General features: G+C 45.6%; 1 protein-coding gene across 2 annotated transcripts; it reads left to right on the forward strand.

The window, feature by feature from the left end:
- The first annotated feature begins 550 nt into the window (after nt 1-550).
- On the forward strand, nt 551-23,079 carry CD34 (CD34 molecule). Of its 2 annotated transcripts, none has more exons than XM_059939040.1 (8): nt 551-710; nt 10,375-10,557; nt 11,184-11,437; nt 12,460-12,540; nt 19,986-20,136; nt 20,371-20,423; nt 20,744-20,908; nt 21,459-21,605. In XM_059939040.1, exons 1-8 carry the CDS (start codon nt 632-634, stop codon nt 21,471-21,473), a joined length of 981 nt encoding a protein of 326 aa, XP_059795023.1. In that variant the 5' UTR covers nt 551-631; the 3' UTR covers nt 21,474-21,605. The 2 variants fall into 2 exon arrangements, with proteins under 2 accessions (XP_059795023.1, XP_059795014.1); XM_059939031.1 differs by lacking the exon at nt 21,459-21,605 and adding an exon at nt 21,612-23,079 and having other exon boundaries at nt 553-710.

The following is a 23,079-nucleotide window of genomic DNA, read 5'->3' on the forward strand; positions in this document are numbered from 1 at the left end:
TAATGAAAAGAAAGTGAATAATTACTGTCATTTATATGTCCTGCTCAGGCTTTCTGCATCATTAACACACAGCATAGTCTCTGGTAGAGTATCACTAAATGCCTCAGATTTGACAGGTGCTAAATTTTACCTGATTAGCAAAATGCTCACACTTGTAAACTCAGGTCCTTACTGGTAGATTTCATCTGCAAGATTGTTCTCAGCTTAAAACGTAAAGAAAAACAAAAAGGAAAGGAAATGGAAAAAAAAAATCAGAGGAAACTTGCCCCCTGCCCTGGGCACCGGCAAGGTTGACACAAAGGGGTTAAAGTTAAGTCGAGCTTTAAGAAGATGGGGCCTCTATATAAAGTTGAACAAGACGTCTGGGGCCCTCACAAAACCTTTTTTGGCCTCGACAGCGGCAACCCCAGCCTCCCTCCTAACGTCCTCCGCCTTTGGGACCAAGCGGGAAGCTCACGTTAGTGGCAGCCAAGGAGAGGGGTTGGCCGTGCCAGGAGTAAAAAGGGAGGGGAGGGGAAAAAGCAAGTTTCGCCCACCCCACGTTCGGGCGGAGGGGCGGGAGCTGCGCGTCCGGGCCTGGCCAAGCAGAGTCTCGGGCTCTGTGCATCTCTTCGGGAGCGGCGCGGGAAGGATGCTCGTCCGCAGGGGCGCGCGCGCGGGGCGCGGGATGCCGCGGGGCTGGACCGCACTCTGCTTGCTGAGTTTGCTGCGTGAGTATGGGCCGCGCGCCCGGCCCGGCCGACTTGGTGGCGGGGAGGGTCGACGCTCTCCCGGAGGCAGAGCGCGCAGAGCCGAGTTAGGCGGAGCGAAGGGACCCCTGCCCCACCTCACGCCCCCACGCCCACGGCTGCTCCTGGCTTGGTGGGACCGGGGCCGCTTGAACCGAGCCCCATGGGGACTGGTGCCTCCGCTGGGAATGGGTGGGGGTTGGACGCGCCGGGAAGGCGACCACACTGTGAGCGTGAACTAGCCCAGGTGTAAACCGGAGGGCGCGCCGGAGGCTTCCCAGAGTCAATGAGGCTCAATCGAGTTGTCTCTGAAGTAAAGCTCTTTGAAGATGCCAGTGTCCTTCCGCGTTGCCAAAGGTGCAGAGTGCAGAGTTGGAGCCAGAACCAGGAGAGAGGGGAGGAGAGAAGCAGGAAAGTTTCGTGACTGATGGTTGATTCAGAAAGCTGCGGCCTGAGCCGGTTCCTGGGAAGAGAGCGGTTCCTGGGAAGAGAGCGTTGGTGCCCACCGACCACTAGGACAGGGGGAGCCAGAATTGGACATTCAAGGAACCGGAGCGAAGCCAACCTGGGATGAGGCCCCAGGTCCGAGGTCCAGAGGCCCAGGAGGCAGGCTGAGTTAGGTGACATGGGGAGTTTGGAATGAAGAACAGTCCGTGAAAATATTCTTGCATTTAAGATCGGAAAGCTAAGTTACACTCCGTCTTCTGACACCTTCTTCTCCATTCCACTGGAGAGAAGGCACGGGGTAGATGGAGTTTGTTCTGTGCCCTGCCTTCCTCTCCCCATGCAGCCCCTCACCCTGGCACAAACTCAAACTTGTTACATTTTGGAGTTTTCTTCCCCTGCCCTTCTTCTCCAAGTTCTAAAACTAGTGGACAGATCAGCAGACTGGTGGACACTCCTTTGCTTATCCACGTCCGCCCTGACTTCTTAAGCTCTTGCTCTCACTTTGGTTAAAAAGAAAAATTAGTAGGCACTCAATAAATATTCATTCATAATTGCTTTCATTTGGGGATAACATTCTCTCCATCTCATCTCATTGTACTTAGAAGGATTTAAACATTGTAAGTTATTCTCCCTTTGGCTCAAGATTCTGCTACCAGGCCTCTAGGGCTCCCAATTCCCTACTCTTATTGCATCCTAAAGGCCACCCACCACGGCCCCCCAGAGGGACCTGGGCCAGCCAGCTAGGCCTCTTTGCTCTCAGTCTCCTCTGCTGTCCCCCTTTGGGTCCACCCAGTTGGAGAGAGACTCCAGGCTGGAGAAAGCTCTAAGTAAGGCTCTGGGTTGACCTGTTTGGCAGCCCCAGACATGCCCTTCGGGGCAGGGAAAAAACTGTCACTAAGGTGTCCGTTGAAGCCCTAGAATGGGGAACTGCCCTGGGGGCTGGCTGCACCTCACAATGGGGTGAGTTGACCAGCGGCTCAGATTCCTATCCGATGCTCCACTCTCCTTTGGCTTCACAGCTCATGATGACCTGGTCCTGGGCCGAGTGAGGCCCACCCTTTTCTTATTTCCTCAGCTGGCCAGTCTCAGTCTCGCCTTGGCCTGCAGCAGTGGGGATGGGGAGAGCGATTTAACCTCTGCAAAACCTTGGGCAGATATGCTGAGAATTTCAGTGTCTCCGCTTTGGGGATGAGCGGTGGGGCCTGGGTCCCTATGTTCAATCTTGCCAGACTGCTAAGGCCAGTGTGTAGCTTTACGCATTCCCCAAGAGCTTTCTACGGTTTGTTTTTATTTAATAGTAGGAGTCATTTTCTATTATGTTGTGGGGTGACTGGAATGAGTGAGTGACTCTACCTTGAAATGCTAACAAAGGAGCATTGCAGAAATTCTGTGCTATTGTTACTGTGAACTTTAGGGCAGAAGAGGGTTCTCTGGTTTTCTCCTCACTGACCCTGACAAAGAGCTTTGTTCTGGGAAGGTCTTTTTTCTGTCCCTGTGAGAACTTGGCCTGGGCTTGGGTACAGCAGCCAACCAAAAGTGGACTTTCTCTGTTGGAGATGCGGTGGCTCTGGGTGGTGACCAGAGTCAGGGTGGGCGTTGAGAGGCCACCAGGTAGCACTGCCACACCACCAGCTGGAAAGAGAAATCTTTCAGGTAATCAGGGAACCCCATTTGTCAGGCCCAGGGTATCTGTTTCCTCCAAGCCCTCCAAGGCTGTCCTTCCTCTTTCCCTAACAAGTCCCACCCCTTCACATTCCTCTTCTTCCTTTGGGTCCTTCGTGTCTGCTGACCCCACACCCATATCCTGTCTGGGGCTACGTGTAAGAGGGGAAAAAAGAAAAGGGAAAAGAATTTTATCAGATATTTTCCGGAGGGGAGAGGACTCCACCCTTTGACTCTCTGCCACATGGCGACCAAGAAGGAGCAGCCTTGGGACCTCTGACTAATTCCGTGGTCCCCAGTTCTCCCCCTTGTAGGGCCAGCCCAGCTGGCATAGCCTTTGCAAATGCAAATCTTCGGCAACATTCCTGTTTGACTGATAAAACGAGCCTGGGCATCTTTTTCTTATCCCTTTGGCTCCACCTCCTGGGCCTGTTCATTCACTAGTTCTCATCTCCTTCCTTCTGTGAGTCTTTGTCTCCAAAAGCTCAGAGCAAGAAATGCCAAACTGCAACAGATAAACTCAGGCTCAGAGTCTTACAAAAACAAATCAAAAGGAGCAACAAATTCCACTTCTTACCGTCTCACTGCCTGATTTCCTTTAGATCCTGGGCAGGAGGGCCTGGGATTACTTTCAGAGCTGGATGGTTACCCAGTTCCACCCTTAGGGTGCCTGGGCCTCCTTCTCCCATTGACTTTGCTGGATGTCACTAAATGGCCCCGAGTGTGGGGAACTGAAAATGTGAAGGTGTGGAAAAAGAATAAAACACACCCTCCAAAAGAAAATGCTTGGAGTCGCCAGGGCAGAATTTCCATATTTTTCTGGGCTTTGACTTCCCTAATGAGAACATTCTCTTCCTTCCTCAGCTAAGAAATAAAAACACAGTATCTACGATTTTTAGTCCCAAGAGCCCTAGACTTTGCTAAGGAGAAAGACGCATGCATCTTGGGAGAATGCGATACAAATGAATAGGGATGTATACCAGGGTGTACTTCCTAGGACCTACACTCTGGAGCCCACTGAAATGAATCACTTTCCTTTGGAATACAAAGGAAAAAGCCTCTGGCTTCATTGGGAAGTTTGCTCCTGGTTTAAGAGGAAAAAAACCCCAAAGAACCCACCACTGATACCTTCTTAGCAGAGCAGCATCTCTAGGTAGCCAGCTCCATTATTTAAGAAAATGCCTTAATGAGTCTTTGGGTGAAAAAACCTAGACCCCTGGACAAACCTTTGATGTGCAGTGGCAGACAGGAGGCTGAATTGCTGAGCATGATAAAATAAAGTAGAACTTTGTATTTGATGGGCCTTAGAGACAAAAGGCTAAAGGACTCCAGAGGCCAGGAGAGCATAGAGAGAGGAGGGGAGGTGCTCGGAGCAGTAGGGAACAGTAGTGAGTGGAGGGTGGAAAAGACCTGGCTGGGAAAATTCCTTATGGTGTGGCCCAGCTGCTAAGCATAGGACTGTCTAGCCTAGGGTTTCAAGATTATGCCTTTGTCTCTTCTGGGCTGTGCTGTAATCTCCCTCCATGATCTCAAACCTTCAGTAAACATGCACTGGCCTTGTAACACTGTTAGTGGTGCTCTGGGGTGGGGTGGGGGGGAGTAAAGGAATGGGTGTTTGGCAAGCCCATGGTGCAGTAGTGTAGAACGAGAACTCCTGCAGCCTGAGGACAAAGAGGCACAGAGCTGTGAAACAGGGGTCGGTGGCAATTAGGAAAATGGAGAAAGAGGTGACTGGGAGAAACGTAGGCCCCCAGGGAAAGCTCAAGATATTGGGGTTCCACAGGAAGTGGATGGCGGCCAAGACATGCTATTTGAATATTAAAGGGGAGTCTCAGTCCCCTGGGAACACTCAGGCCACAGACAATTTTTTATGCTCACACCTCAGCTTAGCCTCTGCAGTGTAGGAAGGCATCAGCCCAGTTCTTTGATCTAGTCCAACATGACCCAAACCCACCGAGACCCATAGCAGGGATGCTTCCTGAATGCTCCCAGGAAAGATGGGTGGCTCACTATCTCCCAGAGTAGTTCATTCTATTTTAAAAAAAAAAAAAAATCCCATGATTATTAGCTTTTTTTTATACTGCAGTGAAATTAGCCTTTATATAGCTTCTAATTATTAACTGCAATTCTATTCCTTAAACTCTCACAGAATTAATCTGATCTTTCTTCATGACAATCCTTAACAACCTTTCTCGTCTGCTCCACTAGATTATAAGCTCCTTGAGGACAGGGATTTATTTAAATTCTAGTGACACCAACACCTAGAAGTAGAAAGGTATCTTCTCTTAGCTTGTGTTCTGCACAGTGCTGAGTTTGGTGGCGCTTCGGGAAAATAAGAATGAATGAATGAGTGAAATGAATCTTGAAGAAAGGTACTTATTCTCTCTCCCCAAATTCTTCCTTTCTGTATCAAAAATCAGCAAATTTTTTCTGTAAAGGGCCAGATAGTAAATATTTTAGGCTCTGGAGTCCATATGTGGCCTCTGATGCGTACTCTACTTTGTTTTATTTTACAACACTTTAAACATGTAGAAGCCATTCTTAGCTCACTGGCCAAACAACACACAGCCCATGGGTTGGATTTGGTCCACCAGCTATACTTGCCAACCCTTGATCCAGATAAAATAGCACTAAGCCCTCAACCATATGACTTGGTTTCTAGAACTTTCCTAATTCTAGTTGTCCTCTCATGGGCACTCCCTTAATTAAATAAATTCCCTCTTAAAATATAGCATTGAGTGACACGGTTCTACAAAGAGGTGGTCAGTGTGAACACTCCTGATGCAGTTGCCATTCAACCCAAGTGCTTATTGTGAACTCAGAGGATTGTGCTCAGTGTCCTGAGTAATACAGACAAGTATGAGAGATGATTCCAACACTCAGGAAACCTATGATGTAACCGAGGTGACAAGACCTATACTCAGGAAACAGCATATATGATCTTGTGCCAGATAAGTCATGGAGATATGTGTCTTAAGGTCTCTGAGAGGCAGGAAAAAAGGGACCTGTCCTAAAGATAACCACTGTTTCTTGAGCATTTACCAGACAGGCAACTGCTTTACACCCCCCATCTCCTTTATTCCTCTGAACAACAAGGAGGTAGGGACTATTTTTATCTCCATTTTACAGGTGAGGTATAGAGAGGTGAAGAAGCTTCCCGAGGCCATGCAGCTAGAACTTGGTAGAGGAGCCTTTCAACAAGGTCCAATTACAGAGCCCGAGCTCTTTGTTTTGAGACTCTCCTGTCTTCTCATCAACCATCAACGCAGGCTGTGGGCTCCCAGCAGAGGCCAGCTTGTTCCTTCTTCCTAGTACTGCATCTAAGATACCCAGGATCTCCTCCAAGAAACTCCTCTTGGGCCAGGTGCTAGAATTTGAAAGGATGGGCAGAACGGTGCTGACTGGCTAGGAGATAAGAAAACAGCACCAGCAAAAACTAAAACTCAGAGGGTCTGTGAAAAACAAGACCAAATATAGGGGGAAAAACCTTCTCCTAAGGTATAGGAATTTAGTAATTTAGGTAGCAGAACTTTCTGGATCTCTGAGGATTTGTAAACCCCCTTTAAAGACTAAAAGAATCTTTAATTTACTAATTGTAGGTAGAAATCTTTTAAAAACATATTACATATGTTTCTGCTTTCTTAGTGTATCAGGAAAAAAAGGGCTCTAACCTTCAGACTCAGATGTATCATGAAAATAATTCGGTTATGGTGCAACTCAGTGGCATTGTTAATGCCTATGAAGGTGTATATTTTCATTTACTCCTACCATAAATGGTTCCAGACTAGTGTGGTTTTTGATACTCATGTCTGTTTTTCATTTATTGCTGCTTATTCATTTTCAACTGTTGCTTCTCCTTATTATTTGCTTCTCCTTATTGTTTGCTTCTCTTTCTAATTTTTAGCTTTAGCTAGGATATCAGATAAACAAGTTTGTTAGAATTATGTGTAAAACGAGAATAATTGCCTCTGAAATAAGTACCTGTAAGTTAAATGTGTGACTTTTACAACATGAATTTTGTGACTTCTATTTGGCTTCTTGGAATCCTCATCTTGCTAACTTCCTGATACCTTGTCTCCTTTTGTCCCAGGTTCATGGATTGAGATCAAGTAGGGTAGGTAGGGGCAAATAGGGTACTTAGGGAGACACAGTTAATAAAGACGGAGTGAGAAGTAAACAACAGAAGATAGCCTTTCATTCAAATTTAAATTGTAGTATAGTGCTCTGTTGGGTTGCGGGTAAGGGCTGTTCTTCCAGTCTAGAGTGGAATGGGGTAGAGGTTTCATCGATTGTCTCTTGGATCTGGCTGGTAGGCTGCTATGACTTCCATACAGAGTCAGGGATAAGAAGCTCAGATAAAGAAAGATCAGAATTGGATGGTTTAATGCCATCGGTGTGGGGGGGAATATAGGATAAGAACAAATCTGTGGTCAGTCTTGATTCTTATAAATGTCATTCCTCCAAGACCCATCTCTTCAAGGGAGCACGAGAAAGGGAGCCCTAGAGACTGTGAAAACAAGAGACTCCAGTCTCTACTGACAGCCTCTGTGCTGCAGTGTAGGTCAGGATTGGCCCCCAGGGCTCTGCCAAGGTGTCCCCTTGCCCTACACCAGCTCATATGTACCCCATTGCTCAGCCTTGCCTTTCTGCCTTCCCTCTTTGTCCTGTTTCTCTAGGGTCTCAGAGGCTTCCCCACTCACCCTGGGCTCAGGGACATAAATCTGAGATTGGGGTTCCCTTTCCATTTCCAGACAGATCCTGCAACCTGTTCCTCAGTTCTTGGCTGAGGGGTGGGTGGGAGGGGGCAGCCGCAGCCGGGAGCCTGACCCTAGTGGCTCAGTAGCTGGCCTGGGTCCAGGATTGCTTCACTCATCTGGAACAGGCATGTCTGTCCTCAGAGCTAGCAGCAGGTCTCTCTTCACATCTGGAAAAGTTCAAAACTGTTTGTCTGGGTGAAGGAGGCCCTGGGAGAGGGGGTTCAAAAGCATGACATCACCTCAGCCAGGCCCAGCTTTCTCTGGGGAGAGAAGAGGGCTGGGCCAGGTTGGGCCAGATGGGATTCCCAAGAATTGATGTATTGGTGGGAAGAAGAAAAAAGGGTGGGCAGGAAGAGTGATATCAAGGGGGAGTTCCAGTGTTGCCTTGGAATGGTACCTTGAGAGGCTGGTCCTTCAGTTCAGTGTCCAAATGTTCCCACCACCTGCCCCCTGCACTGAACTCATACCTTAGGGTCAGATTGCTGAGAGGGACTTATTTAAGGACAAAAGAAGACTGGATCTGCTTCCCCATCTATTTTATTTTGATAAATCCACTCCCCACCCGCTACTGCCCCCTATCCCAGCCAGACAGGAGCCCATACTTTTCTCTCCAAAATATGGAAGATGCATCCGATCCTTAGTAGTTTGGACCCCCTGACCCTCTTGCTACTTCTACTCAAGAGTCAGCTAAACCTCAGTGGCCCCATTGCTCCTTGCCCTGCATGAATGATGGCCTTCCCTCTTGGCCAAAACCCTGGTGATCCAGGTTCTTATCTCTAAAACAGAGATAGTAATATCACTTGTTCCTCCTGCTCACTTGCCCTATAATTTTGAGATATGAGTTTTGTACTCACCATGAGTATCAGCCTACCTGCAGCAGGCTGGAAAGAGAGGCAGATGAGGGAGAGTGAGACTTGCCACCACCTTTAGGGGAAACTTTTGGCCTCAGGTTCATTGCCTTGAAACTAATGCCTAACTTCCACCTTGATGCTGAGGAAAAGAAGAGGTGTCATTTTGCGCTGCTAATTACCCAGAAACTTCTGTAAAATACAGGCCTAGATTTCAATCAGAAAAGTTAGAGACAAGCTTTAGGGTGGCCTGGGACCCTCAGTTGCCTTTCCTTGAGGATGCTACTGCCGGGTATGAGCTCTGAATACCAAGTCTACCCCTAATATTTACAGGGCTCAAGCTAAGAATACAATGGAGGCCCACATATTATATGTTTAAATACTTCAAAGTTATAAATCAGGCCAACCATATGGTAAATAAAATATCTTCTGTCCTCTTACCTTGAAAAACTTACCTTCATGGCCACCTGGAAGGCCAGATTTGAATTTAGGACTCTCAGAGCCTCGGAGTTCAATGCCACAATGTGGCTTAGCAGGAAGAGGTGGTCCTCGGCCCTTGCCTACCCTCTTCTCTTCTTCTTACTCATGGCTCTGGTCCATACTGTAAGGGATCTTGCATGAAGACAAGGGACACCCCACCTACAAGGTGGGGTTAGATCTTAAGCTCTAACCCTTCTCCCTGCAAACAGCCACCCATTGGCCACCCTTGGGCCTTGGAGGCACACACCCTGGTGCTGCAGTTCACCCTTGGAGGGATGGACTGAGAGAAGAGGCCCATGCAGGTCCTCAAGTGAGCAAAGATCCATTGGGGCAAGAAGTTCTAGGACTTCTGGTCCCAACACGTGATCCAGAAGAGAGGGTACACCTCTGTTGGCCCCATGGATTCCTCGTAGCTTGGGGACAGGGAGGGCAGGAAGAGGAACAGAGTGTAGGCTCTAAAGTGCAGGGTCCAGACAGGTAGCTTCTCCTTCCTGGGTCTAAGGGTGGTACTGCTGGGTACCACAGGAAACATGGAAGGGTAAGAACCTGCAGGAAAATTTTCAGAGAATAACTAGTTCCAGGAACGTTATACTATAGCAACGTAACATTTGTTATCTCATTGATTTTCCCAATAATCCCTGTAAGGAAAGACCCTCACTTTAAAAATTAGTAAACTGAGACACACACACATTAAATTACCGAGTTATTGACAGAGCCAGGACTAAGCTCTCTGTTCCCAGGACGTTTGTTGAGAAACCAAGCCTTATGCTCTCTAGTCCATCAGCTAGATTCCTAGGTCGGAGCTTCCCGAAAGAAATCTTGGGGTTGCTAGCTGCAGTTCCTCAATAAAAGGAAAGAATGAAAGGATTTGGGGAATGGGGGAATCTAGGGATGATAGAATATTTTTAAAGGATTACATAGAGACAGTGTCAATCTGGTGATTATTCCAAGAGTTAATACATTGGCTGAAGAGAAGGATACATTAAAAAGGAAATAGAGGCACATCTTTTCCCACATTTTAGATCTTGGCAATATTTATTCAGGTGTAATTTGAAATTTTAATATTTTACTTAGCATGTTATGAGCATTGCCTCATATTCTCATGCTGCTATAGTTGTTGCATTTTTTTATTTGCAATGATTATGGTATGTTAAGTGCATATAACATCTATCCTATTGTAATTCATTTAGTTGCTTGCAACTTTTCCCTCCTATAAATAATACTATACTAGATGCTTAGTGCATGCAAACTTTTCCTTCTCTCTTTCCTTAGGAAAAATCTAATGAGAAATTAGTCACATGTCCAGGAGGATATCCTTGTTCTGCTCTGTTGCCAGGGGTGGTAGGGGATGTTCTAGATGGATTCTACCTAAAGTCAAGAAATTGAATCAGGTGATGCCATGAGGCTCCAGGATGATTTGGGTTCTGATATTTCTTCTTTGTTTCTCTGTAGCCTCTGGGTTCACAAATACAGAGAGCTTGACTACTACTGCCACAAAGTCATCTACCCCAGGAATATCTTCAACTGTCCCTACAACTATACCCAACCAGGAAAGCACAGTATCAAGTACTTTTGGAAACATCAGCCTCTACGCTGTCTCTCAGGACATCAATGGGAGCACAGCAGCCATCTCAGGTAAAGAGTGTTTGTCTCAGGCCCCAGAAGGATGCTGCTGGCACTTGGGTAAAGCATTAGGATATTTGCAAATACCCCCACCCTCTATTTCCCACCACAGATGGAAACATACAAGCCACTTTTAATAGTGGCTTGAGTATCGTGCTTAGGGTACACTGAAGTAAGTGCTAGACAGTTCTTCCTGTAGTGACAGCTTTCTCAAGTCAGCGCCTTGGCTGCTGATCCTGATTTGTAATGCTCCTTGTACTGTTTGAGTTCAGCTTAGTGATAAAATAAGGATCTGATGAGGACTCTGTAGAGATCTCTGATCTCTTCTAAGTGAAGCAGACTGTGTACAGGCTCAAATTGGGGGTCTTTGACATCTCTAGGGTGGACCAGTTTCCAGTTCAGTTTCAGAGTCCTGAGGGCATCTCTAATACATTCTATGATTATAGCTATGGTTCCAACAGCTGGCTGGAAATGAGTTGGTAAGGGTTAAGACATGAAGTAACTCTTAACTCCCCAAATTCCCTTTTCTGGGTTGAAGTCCGTGCCTATGTCAATGAACTGAGATGTGTTTGTGTATGTGTGTGTGTGTGTTTATGCCAATGTGCATATATTCACACTTCTGTTTTGGTCAATTCCAGAGCCTACAGTCAATTTCACATCTACCTCTGGAATCACCCCAGTCCCTGGAACCATGAACTCTTCTGTCCAGTCACAGACCTCTTTAGCCACCACAGTGTCTTCTACCCCCATCAACTTTACAACTTCAGAGATGACCTTGCAGCCCAGCATGTTACCTGGAAATATTTCAGATTCCCCATACAATAGTACCAGCCCTGTGACATCTCCTACTAACCCCTATACATCATTTTCTCCTATCCCAAGTACCATCAAGGTGGGTGAATCAGGCCGAAAATGACAGATTGCCCCCTCACTTCATATGTATGCAAGCTCTCTCTTCCCCTTAACCTCTGCTTATCCCAGCCAATGAATTTGGGTCATATAGGAGTTAGCATGAAAAATGTGCAGCATAAATATTGCTGGAAGGGATAGAAAAGGGAGGAGAGGGGTAGAGTTGGGTAGCAAGGCTGATCTGTGCCGTGGGTACTATATTTCTAGGAAGTAAAGAGTAAAGAGGATTCTCAGAAATCCATCGAATTCTCTGTGGTTCTTTCCAGTACCTCTTGGTCTAATCTTTGACTAGGGTACCACTCGCCTTTGGACATATTTGGAAACCATCTTCTACTTAATGGCGCTGCTTTTCCCAAAATGTTTAAGGCAAATACCATTTCCTGTATGCAAGAGGGTTTGGTGGTATGCCAGGAGTAGAGAGGCAGTGAGGAACTAGGCAGACCAGGGATGTTGAGCTCAACCTGCCTTTCTCAGCCTTGGGGCCTGTGGCTATCAACAGCTTTCAGCAGGAAGAGTAGAAAATGTGAGGGCATGGAGCCTGGGGGCAGGCATGGGGGACCTGCCTGATTTCTGTTTTTAAAGGAGCCAGAATAGAAAGTCCTAAGGGACCAGGAGGAAAATGAGTGTCACCAGGATCTGCCTGGCCACCTCATGATCTGTTTCCCTGCAAGTGTGTAATTCACTGGAGGGAAAACAGCTCAGAGGGGAAAAGATCCTCCCCTCTTCCATTTCTGCGCCATCCAAGCTAATGTTTACCAAGGTCACAAATAGCTGCTTGCCTGCAAGCCCAGGCTAGTAACAAAAGTTTTGATTATCTGACGGGTTAGGAAGTGAGGTAAAAGAAGAACATGACATAAATTTCTAGTCTCCTAACAAAATGTTTAAATTTCCTTTCTTTAAAGCCTCTTTAAAAAGTATCTCACAGAAATCAAACCAGAAAAGAGGTGGGGAAGAAATGAGGGGCAAAGATGCTGGCTTATTTACTTCGTTTTTGTTTTAATACAGGGGGAAATAAAATGTTCCAGAGTCAAAGAAGTGAAATTGACCCAAGGTATCTGCCTGGAGCTAAATGAGACCTCCAGCTGTGTAAGTCAAAGCCCCCAATTCCTTACCCGCCCCTCTCTTCCCAAAATTCCTTCTGAATGTCCTGAAGGCAAGTCTTGGACTAACTGACTTGGGAGGGGGTGGGGGCAGTTTAGCATGGACAGGCTACTTTGAATACTGAGCTTTGGATTTAAGGAATGAGAGGCCCCATCTGGTGGACAAAGAAAGCAAAGACAATTTTATTTAAATTTACGTTTTCCCTCCTCTATTGTACATTTTATATATATATATACTTATATATATATATATATATACGTATATATATATATATATATATATACGTATATATATAGTCAGATTTAAGTTTGCTTTTATATTAAGAAAGTTCTTCATGAAATATAAACTAGTCACCTAAAATATCAATTTATTTATTATCATTTTCATATAACTCTTTAATATACAAAGAATTTTTTTGCTGTAAATGCTGCATTCTCCATATAACCATTTCCCCTAGCATTATTTATTGCATGATCCTCTCCTTTATTGATTGGAATGCTTCCTTTAGTTTGTATTAAGTTTTTATATATCCTAGGGCATATTCTTCAGAGAGATTTTATTTGTTTAGTTTGTCTTTTTTTTTTTTTTGCCTGTTTTAAATTTTTAAATGATTATACTTTTATATTACAGCACTTTTAATATCCAGCCAAGCAGGTTTTTGCTTATTACACTATAAAAATGTAAGACATTTTTCATCTATTCTTTTAGAAAAACTTTAGAAACACCTATTCAAGATTCAAAAAAAAACCACAAAACCATTAAAATTTTAATTGGAACTGCTCTAAAATCCCTCTATTTTTTTCTGGTTTTCTTTGGTATTGTTCAGTATCTTCTTTTTTTAGTTTTTAAAATGTTTTTTCCTTAGGTTTTATGGATTTCTTAAGGTTTACTTATAATATAGATTTTCCATGATATATTCCAATTGATCTTTCTGGTATATTGGAAAGTTCATTGAGTTTTTAATATCTTGGGTCTAGTCATTTTCTTTAACTTGTTTATTAATTCCAGGAGCTTTTTAGCTGATTATTTTTCATTTTTAACATAAGCTATTGTGTTATTTCTCATAATATGTTGCTTTTCTCCTTCTTTTTAGTAGTTATGCCTCTTCTTTCAGTTTCATGTCTTATTGCATTGGTAAACTGTACAGCATGGTGTTAATTTTTAATGATGATAGCAGACCTCCTTGCTTTGTTTTAGTAAATCCAATTTCCTGACAGTAACAATTTCCTGGATGAAGGATAAGAAGACAGGAAGAATGGTATTTACTCATAGAAAAAAAAAAAAAACGTTTTCTTACAAGGTGGGAATCCATTTAAGGGAACCATATATATGATGTGTGACATTCATAGATTGGAAAGAGCCTGAGCAAATACCGTAGTCTGTGGAGGGCATTAAGTTACTTATTTTGTCCACTCTGACTATTGGTATCATATTCATGATTATCAGTTGGGTCATTGTGACTCACAGGTCTTTTAAAATAATACCTAAGAAAATTATTTAACTTACAATTTTAAAAAACAACACAAATTTTGAAGACATAGGTTCACACAATGGAATAACTAAGTGCAATCTGCAAAATAGTTCAGCATGAATATACAATGTACAAGTAACATTCTGTGTGTTTCTGACGCTGATTTTCAACTCTAGTCATTTAAAAAAAATTTTTGCCCAACACTTTGCTAATTATAGCCAAGAAAAATGACCATCTTCTCTCTCTCTTTCTTTTTGTATCATCTTGGTTGAGCACTTATTTTCTTGTGCATCACAGTGGTCTGTGCCAGAATGCTAATTCTTTGTACGAATGATTTAGAGCTAACTGCAGAGGATTCATTCTAAATGTCTGTTCGCTGCTCTTCAAAGTTCACATTTAACGAGGGTCATTGTACAAGACAAGTGCCAGAAACTTAGTGCTACTCCAGAAATAACTCCTCTTTCTGTGCTGCAGTCTCTTTCTCTCTGAGGTCTTTACTGTCTACTCTATTCTGTGCCACAGCTAAGGTCTGCACTCTACTCAATTTGGAGAGGATCTGCAAGTAGGGATGTGAAAAGATAGCAATTCCTCCAATATCCTAAAGAAGGCTTCTGCACTGCCCATGATGAATCAACTCTATGGCAGCACCTGTGTAGTGCTATTGTTTTCCTTTTTCTTCCACCACTGTTGATACCCCTGTCTTCCTGAGGGTTCCTCTTCCCCAACCCCCAAGGAGCATTGCCTCCCAAGGTAATTTTCCTCAGTCAGCAATCCTTGTTCCAGAATTTTTGGCCACAGCTCCTGATTGTGTCCCAGATTCCTTTTCCTTGAGTCCTACTGCATGCTTGTCTGATAATCAATCTGTTCCAAAGTGGTGTAGTGTCTTCTAATTTTCCTTAGGTTGCATTTGTACCTTTGGTGTCAGAGAGCCTTACCACACTGGTTCTAATCGAGGGAAACTCAGGCCTAATGAGAATCATGAAAGACGTGGGTTCCTCTAACATCACATCCTTGAGTACTTATGTAATGTTGTCATGCTCTTCCATCTAGTATATTCCCATAACAGAAGTATGCATGCATTATTCTCAGCTATGCAGACACTCATTTTGCACTGGTACATAGTGAGTATCCAACCTGTTAGCTCTTGCTATGGGGATTATTTAGGCCTGTCTTCTGTACATGCATTCTGTAGACATTTCTATCCCAACTACTCTCCTTTTGCTCCTCATCCGTCACCTCTAGGCAGAAATCACCTATTTCAGCCAGAGGGGGGGAAGGTAATCCCACACTCTTGTCAAGCACCTGTTAACACATCTCAGAATCTTCATTAGCAGAACGTGCCACCCTATATCTGACTTTCATTCTCCCCGCTGCAATATCAGGTTAATTTAGTTTTTGTGGTTGTGGTTTCCCACATAATTTCCAAACTGTGAGATTACTTTATTCTCTTATGCTATAGCTATTGGTCCAGGGGAATCTACCAAGGAATCATTTTAATGGTGGTAAAATACACATAATATAAAAATTTACCATTTTAAGTGTACAGTTCAGTAGTGTTAAGTACATTCAGATTGTTGTACAATCAATCTTCAGAACTCTTTTCATCTTCCAGAACTGAAACTCTCCACCCATTAAACAACTCCCCAGTCCCCCTTGCTCCCAGCCCCTGGAAACCATGATTCTACTTTCTGTCTCTATGAATTTGACTGCTCTAGGTACCTCATATGAGTAAAATCATATAGTATTTATCTTATTGTGACTGCCTTATATCACTTAGCCTAATGTCCTCAAGGTTCATCCATGTGGTAGCATGTGTCAGAATTTTCTTCTTTTTTAAGGCTGAGTAATATTCCATTGTATGTTCATACCCCATTTTGTTTATCCATTCATTCACCTATGGACACTTGGGTTGCTTCCACCTTTTGGCTATTGGTAATAATGCTGCTATGAGCAATAACATTATTATTGTTAATAATGCTGCTCTGTTCAAATATCTCTTCAACACTCTTATTTCATTTCTTTTGGGTATATACCCAGAAATGGAATTGCTGAATCATATGGTAGCTCTATTTTTAAAATATTGAGGAATCACCATACTGTTTTCCACAATAGCTACACCATTTTATTTTCCCAGCAACAGGGCACAAGAGTTCCAGTTTCTCCACATGCTCACCAATACTTGTTATTTTCTGCTTTTTTGATAGTAGCCATCTTAATGGGCATGACGTGTGTTTGATTGGCATTTCCTAACAATTAATGATGTTGAGCATCCTTTCATGTGCTCACTAACCATTTGTATATCTTCTTTGGAGAAATCTCTATTCAAGTCCTTTGCCCTCCAGTTTGTTTTTCAGAACTACCTTTCTTCAGAAACACATATGTTTATATGCAGAAGTTGTATTTTCTCCGCTAGCTCACATCACCCTTGTTCTGTCACATTTACTTCATTGGAGGCAGGCTGCCTCCAGCCTCCAGATAATATCCCCAGCCCTCGCCTTCCTTGCCCTCTGCCCCAACACTAAAGGTCAGTTTCCATGCAGAAAAAATAACTTACAGACGGAGGACTGATGAAGACAGTGTGTCTTCTGGAAAGAGCCTGAGATCTGGGACAGCCTAACTTTTGGTCAGCTGCCCACTTGTGTGACTTGTAACAGGTCCTTTAATTACTCCAGTCTCTATATGAAAATAGGTGTTTTAGCTGCATTGTCAAACTCACGCCACAGTCAATAAATTTATTGAAAGAGAGGGTGGGAGGGACAGAGAGAGAGGCGATTTAGCCTAGAATCTTAACATTGGGAAATATCTTAACGTTCATTTAGAAAAATACCTGTCCCTCTCTCTCCCAGCTCCAATACTTAATGTGCTTCTTTAACATGTTAAGAGTCTTTGCAAAGTTTGAGAATGCTACTCTAGAAAGGTTAGGTGGTTTTATTATGATTATTATTTTTACAAAGTAACATGTGCAAGCAGATGTAGTTAGGGGTCCACCAATCTGATTCTCATGAGCAAAATGGTGAGGCTGTGGCTTCCTCCTGCCCACTCTCCCATGATGTCTGCCCACAGCCTCCCTTGGGGGAGGATGTTTATTTCAAGCATCCGGAGGAGCATTGTGCTTTGTTCAGGATCCACCTGCTCCTCTCCAGGCCCAAACACAATTCACTGATGCTGTTGGATTCCAGAGTGGGAGGGAGGCTGGCCACTCAATTCCCTTGAACTGAGTCCAAGAAACTAAACAAGGGGTGGAGGGACCCTGTGTAGAAGCCAAACCACTTGGGATGTTAAGACGAACAACAATTCACTGAGTTCTTGTTTGTTTAGTGTTATGCTTCGTGCAGTCCGGGTTCAAAATTATGTAATGTACACCCACTCCCCCCACTAAGAAGTCTTATAGTCTAGTCACAGAGAAATGACAGTAGCAGTAAGGCAGAATGTGATTAAACATCGAAGTGTGGACAGTATAGTCTATGAGGTATTGCTATTATTAATAGTAATAGTAACAGCTGCCATTTATCCAGTGCCCATTTGGTTCCAAGCACCTTGCCAGGCACTCTTCATACAGCAGCTCTTCAGTCACCACCCCTACTGAGTCTTCAGCTGAGGAGCCTGACACTCAGATGAGTTGCATGACTTGCAAAGAATCTAGTTAACAGCAGAACAGGGGCTGATACCCAGTCTAATGGAAGATAGGACTGGCTTCACTGAGGAGGTGAGATGGAATTGAGTCTTGAAGGATGGGAATCCAAGGGGGAAAGCCATGTTCTTCATTGCAACCAGGGTTGTGAAGGTCGCAGGCTCACACACTCCTGGGCTTCCTCGTAGTGCTACCCCCACTCCCAAGGCCCTTTCCTGCCAGCTTCTCCTGCATACATGCTACCCATTCTTCAAGACCTATTTCAGGATGCTTCTGATAACCCCACACCAGATGTATGCTCACCCTCCTTTGAATGTCCATAGCAGTTGTCTGTGCCTTTCTTAGGGTTCTTACCATGTAACTAGCTCTGTTACCTCTTAGTCTCTTTGTGCCTCAGTTTCTTCATCTATAAAATGGGGAGAATAATAGTATCCATCTCGTAGGGTTGTGTGAGGCCTAAATGAGTCACCATGCATAAAGCACTTAAAGTAAGGCCTGAGACATAGGAAGCATCGTTTATCTTAATGGCCATGCATATACAGTGAGAGCTCTGACCATGTGGAATTCATTGCCACACCTGTCCCCCCCGACCCCCCGCCCCCATACCTGACACACGCGCAGAGGGTTTCACACAGTGTCTCATATTCGGATCCTGATCACTGTCAGAACAGCTGAATCTGGTTGAGGAATAGCTTCCTAGGACTCAGCAGACTGAGGAGGTGCCGCCTTGTTCGGCTTGTTTAGATTATGCAGGAGCCCTGTCCCTCTGCCTCTCTCAGTAACGAGACACATTTCAACCAGAGACACTTCAGAAGCCCAGAATCATCCAGGCAGGAGTTTCCCTCCTCCTCATCCAGAAGACGCGGTGCTGGGGAGGGTGAGGTGCTCACGGAGAGGCAAGGTAAGGCTCTCCAAAGGGACATGAGCCCAGAGAGGAAGAAGACTGCTGATCACATCAAATGTGGTGCCCAGACTCCCCACAACAAATGCTGTTGTGAAGAGCCTCTATCCAAGGACTTCCTTGGACACCTGCATCATCTATCCTTTTCCTGAGGGAGAAGCAGCCGTGGCCTGAGAATTCATTTCTCTGTAACCTTGGCTCTTGGGGACCTTCTGAGGCTACCGTTGGATTCTTCTCTCTGTGATCTGGAGGTTAGGTAGCCCTGCTCTCTGGCCTCCCCAAAGCCTTGAATTCCAGCTGGCAGGAGAAAGCTGGACGTGAGGCCAATCTTGACCTTGTTTTGTGCAGGAGCAAAGGAGCCTGGGTTTTCCTGCCTTGGGCCATAGCAGTAGGAAAATACCCAGGCTGCTTTCCAAGCTGGGAGGGCCCTCTGGCCTTGCCCTAAGGAACAGTCCTGCTCCACAAACAGGAAGCTTTCTTCTCCACGGAGGCTCAGTTCTGATGCCCCTCACACGCCCCAGCAGTTTTCCCCTAACAGGAAAGCTGTCAGAGCCGTTCAGGCATTTCCTCCCCTGCCATCTGCCATCTGGACAGAGGAGAAAGTCTTGGTTTTAATTCCTTTTCTGTGCAGGGGAGGCCACTCCCTTTAGAAGGCTATTGGAATAAATCCTGGAGGTCTGAGCACAGGGTGCTGGAGGGACACAGTCAGTGATTCCAATTCATCCCTTTTCTGGGACTCAACTGTTGAAAAATAATCAGAGTTGGTCTTCTGAGTCTGAGTGCCTGAGTCCTATGTCAGCAACCTGGAGCAATCTGTCACTCTCATGTAAAACTGGGTTCCATGTTTCTAATGGGAAAGGGGAATGGAAGACTAGACAAGAACACCACTTGAGTTTGAGCCGTGCTCTTTGTGAGACCCCTTGGAGAGTAAGAGGGAAGGGACCCAGGATCCCATTGCGTCTATAGTCATAAATTTGTTCTCTATTCCTCACCTCCCTTAGCTTTTCCTTCAATATTTGGGGCTATTGTAACCTTGAAACAGAGGATTTTCTCTTCATTAGTATTGCATTATTAATATTTTCTGTTATTGGTAATTTCTTTTGAATTTAATTTGAATAGTATATGTTTACATGGGCAATCCTTCAGTAAGATGATGTTTCCTAAATTCATTCTCTGGCATCTTGCAGTGCCACCTAAGACCACCTTTTGGTCCTGGAAGATTTTGGAGTTTTTATCTTATTGTGTTTTTGCACATAAGAAGTTTGCAAGATTTTTTTCTTCAGTTGGAATTTTAGAAAAAAAGGATTCTTCTTGTTTTCAGGGTAATAGTGTGACTTTAATCAGAATTATTGCCTGAGACTCCGGATGCAGTTCAGAGTATACTAGTAACCTCATCTCCTTCTCACCATTTTTCTCTGTCGTCCCAGGAGGAGTTTAAGAAGGACAATGGAGAGGAACTGACCCGAGTCCTATGTGGGAAGGAGCAGGCTGAGGCCAGGGCGGGGGTGTGCTCCTTGCTCCTGGCCCAGTCTGAGGTGAGGCCTCACTGCCTGCTGCTGGTCTTGGCCAACAGAACAGGTAAGGGGCACATCTGTCTTGAAGTCTAGGGAGGGAGAGGGGCTGAGGTTAGAGGAATCCTGGGTAGAAATCAGGCATCTTCACTCAGAGAGCACAGGTGCTAGGGAGCAGGGCTATGCTGACTTTGGGAAAGACCCTCCTGAGATATACCCTCACCATCAGAGCATCTTCTAGAATAGTACAGAATGAGCTGTTCCAGCTTCTAGATCCAACAACCTCTGTTTCTAATTCTAGAACTTTCCAGCAAGCTCCAACTTCTGAAAAAGCACCAGTCTGACCTGAAAGAGGTAAGCTCTCTGAGATGAGGGGTCCCAGGGGAATTCACTGGAGCAGGGGAGAAAGTAATTATCTTCTCCAGACCTGCCCTTCCTACCTCTCCACCCTTCTCCAATAGTCCTTTCCCTTCTATGTTTGAAACAAAATTTTACAGTGCAGCCTAATTAAGAGATTCCAGTCTTAAGTCCTGTTTAGAAAATCCCTGAGGTCCATGTCTTCTTGGGTTTATTCACTGTTGAGTCACATACAGGGTCTAGCATGGACTGGGCCCCTTGTCTAGAACCCATGTTCCACAAATGACAGGCTCTCTTTTCTGTCTCTTCTCTTCAAGCTGGGCATCCAAGGCTTCACTGAACAAGATGTCGGGAGCCACCAGAGCTATTCCCGAAAGACCTTGATTGCACTGGTCACCTCGGGGATCCTGCTGGCTGTCTTGGGCACCACGGGCTATTTCCTGATGAACCGCCGCAGTTGGAGCCCCACAGGAGAAAGGCTGGTCAGTTCTAGGGTCCAGGGCAAAGAAAATGGGAAGCTAGGTCTCCTGGGGAGGTCCATAAATGTCATGGTGGGGGAGGAGAAATACCAGAAAAGGCACTTCTGTGCCCTCACACGGGAATATGCGTGTATGCACATTACTGTATCCATGGACAAGTCAAAACAATATATAGCAGATTGGGGAGGGGGCACTGACTGGGGCTCTGGTCCCTGTGGTAGCAGGTGGTTCATGTCATCTATTTATTATTTTCCCTGGGATAGTTTAGCTGGGTACAAACCAGAACAGGCTGCTAAATCAGCCACTTATTTGCAAGCATGTTAAAAGCCCACGGGCACCAAGTGGCTCATAAGGGGACACATGGAAGGAAAATGTACTCTTGACGTGTTCTGCATGAGAGAGGACAAGGCCAGGGTTTGACTTTTGGCCTCTGGCCCTTTAATTCCTCTGGGGAGGTTATTGCACCCTGGGGACTGCCTAGTTTCTGGCGGGAGCTGGCTCTTGAACTGCCGTGGCACGGTGTGGTGCCTCTCCTCTGTCCTTTCTCCTCTAGGAGCTGGAACCCTGATCGCTCTTCAGGAAGACAGGAGTCTGCACATGCAGCTGCAACCTCCATCTTCCCCTCCTACTTCCTTCCTCTTCCTCCCATCCCCCTTCCTGCTGCCCTGCTTACGAGATAATGCTCCTTTATTTATACACCATCTAGGGCGAAGACCCTTATTACACGGAGAACGGTGGAGGCCAGGGCTATAGCTCAGGCCCTGGGGCCTCCCCTGAGGCTCAGGGAAAGGCCAGTGTGAATCAAGGGGCTCAGGAGAACGGCACCGGCCAGGCCACCTCCAGAAACGGCCATTCAGCGAGACAACACGTGGTGGCTGATACCGAACTGTGACGGGGGCGAGCGGGCGGGGCGAGACTGGGCAAAGTCTGGGGAAGGAGCCCCTCCCTGCACCTGAGCACGTGCTGTCTCCCTGCTGGAGGAGCCTCCCTCACTCTCCACCCTTTCCCACTGCACACCCCCTCGGAGGCCGTTCCTGGGACCCTGCCCTGTTCCAGGCCAAGGGGTTCTCGCCGCCTTGGGGAGAGACAGGTAGCTCCTGCCCTTTCCACATTCAGCTCCCTGCACCCAGCTTCTGGGCTGCTCTGCGTAAAGGTGTGATAGGGAAAGCCAAGGTGCAGAGAAACTCCCTCGGGGGGTTGATGGTCTTGCAGCTTCCACACAGGGTCCCCTTCCCTCCCCCTCCTCTCTGCCTCATTATAGGAACTCCCAGGGGAAAGCACAGGCTTTTCTGGGCTGTAATTTCCTCCCAGGAGACTTTGCCTTTAACTCTTTCTTCGTTATATTTTCTTTCTCTACTTTAGGGAAACCAAAAGCAACCCCTTTCACCTGCTCCTTTGTAATGATATAGACAGAAAATCATGTTGTCTTAAACCATCTCCCTCATTCCCCCTCTAAGGCACTGTGGATTCCGTCACCAGCTCCCCTCTTGCTCTCCAAGTTCCCTGAGCTCCACAGGCCCCGCCCTCCTCCCCCCCCCCCCAAGTTTTAGAACAATGTCCTGTGTCTGTGTGTTTGGGGTGCATGGACACACATGTTCATAAATGGGCACACACATGGGCACAAATGGGTGAGGGCACATAGCTTGGCCCTCATCTCTGCGGGGCCACGCAGAGTTTCTGCTTGGGGTGCTGTTTCTCCCTGTGGCTCAGAGTGGACAGGACCGTGGGACCAGATCTCTGAGCCGTGCCTCTTGACCTGTGTGCTTCTGAGGAAGACTCTTGCGCTGAGGCTAGGTTCTGACCTTAACCTCTGTCTCAACGGCTTCCTCCCTCCTCTCCCTGACTCCTGGGTTGAGCTGTGGCCTCAGCCTCCCAGCAGACTTCCTTTCTGTCTCTGCCTTCCCAACCCTTAATCCTTTTACTGCTCTGCAAACCATGTGGTCAGGGCCCCAGCACATCTCCAGAGGACCCTCACCACCAGCCACCTTTTCTGTGAGTGACCCAGGTCCTGTTTTTGTTTCTGTTTTTTTCCAGAGGGGTGAAAAGGGATCCTGGTTTCAATGACGGTTGGAAATAGAACTTTCCAGAGATAGGAAGATGGGGTGGATTTTTTTTTTTTTCTGAATAAAAAATGGTGTGTGTAAATACTGTAATTAAAGTGATACTGAAACATA

This window comes from Balaenoptera ricei, chromosome 1 (genome assembly GCF_028023285.1).
Source record: "Balaenoptera ricei isolate mBalRic1 chromosome 1, mBalRic1.hap2, whole genome shotgun sequence".
Classification (NCBI taxonomy): Eukaryota; Metazoa; Chordata; class Mammalia; order Artiodactyla; family Balaenopteridae; genus Balaenoptera; species Balaenoptera ricei.

Excerpts from the sequence above, each read along its gene's own strand:
- CD34 (XM_059939031.1), top strand. The coding sequence starts at position 632 with ATGCTCGTCCGCAGGGGCGCGCGCGCGGGGCGCGGGATGCCGCGGGGC. Across the intron at positions 12,541-19,985 it reads TAAATGAGACCTCCAGCTGT|GAGGAGTTTAAGAAGGACAA; the intron begins GTAAGTCAAAGC and ends CTGTCGTCCCAG. Across the intron at positions 20,424-20,743 it reads ACCAGTCTGACCTGAAAGAG|CTGGGCATCCAAGGCTTCAC; the intron begins GTAAGCTCTCTG and ends CTTCTCTTCAAG.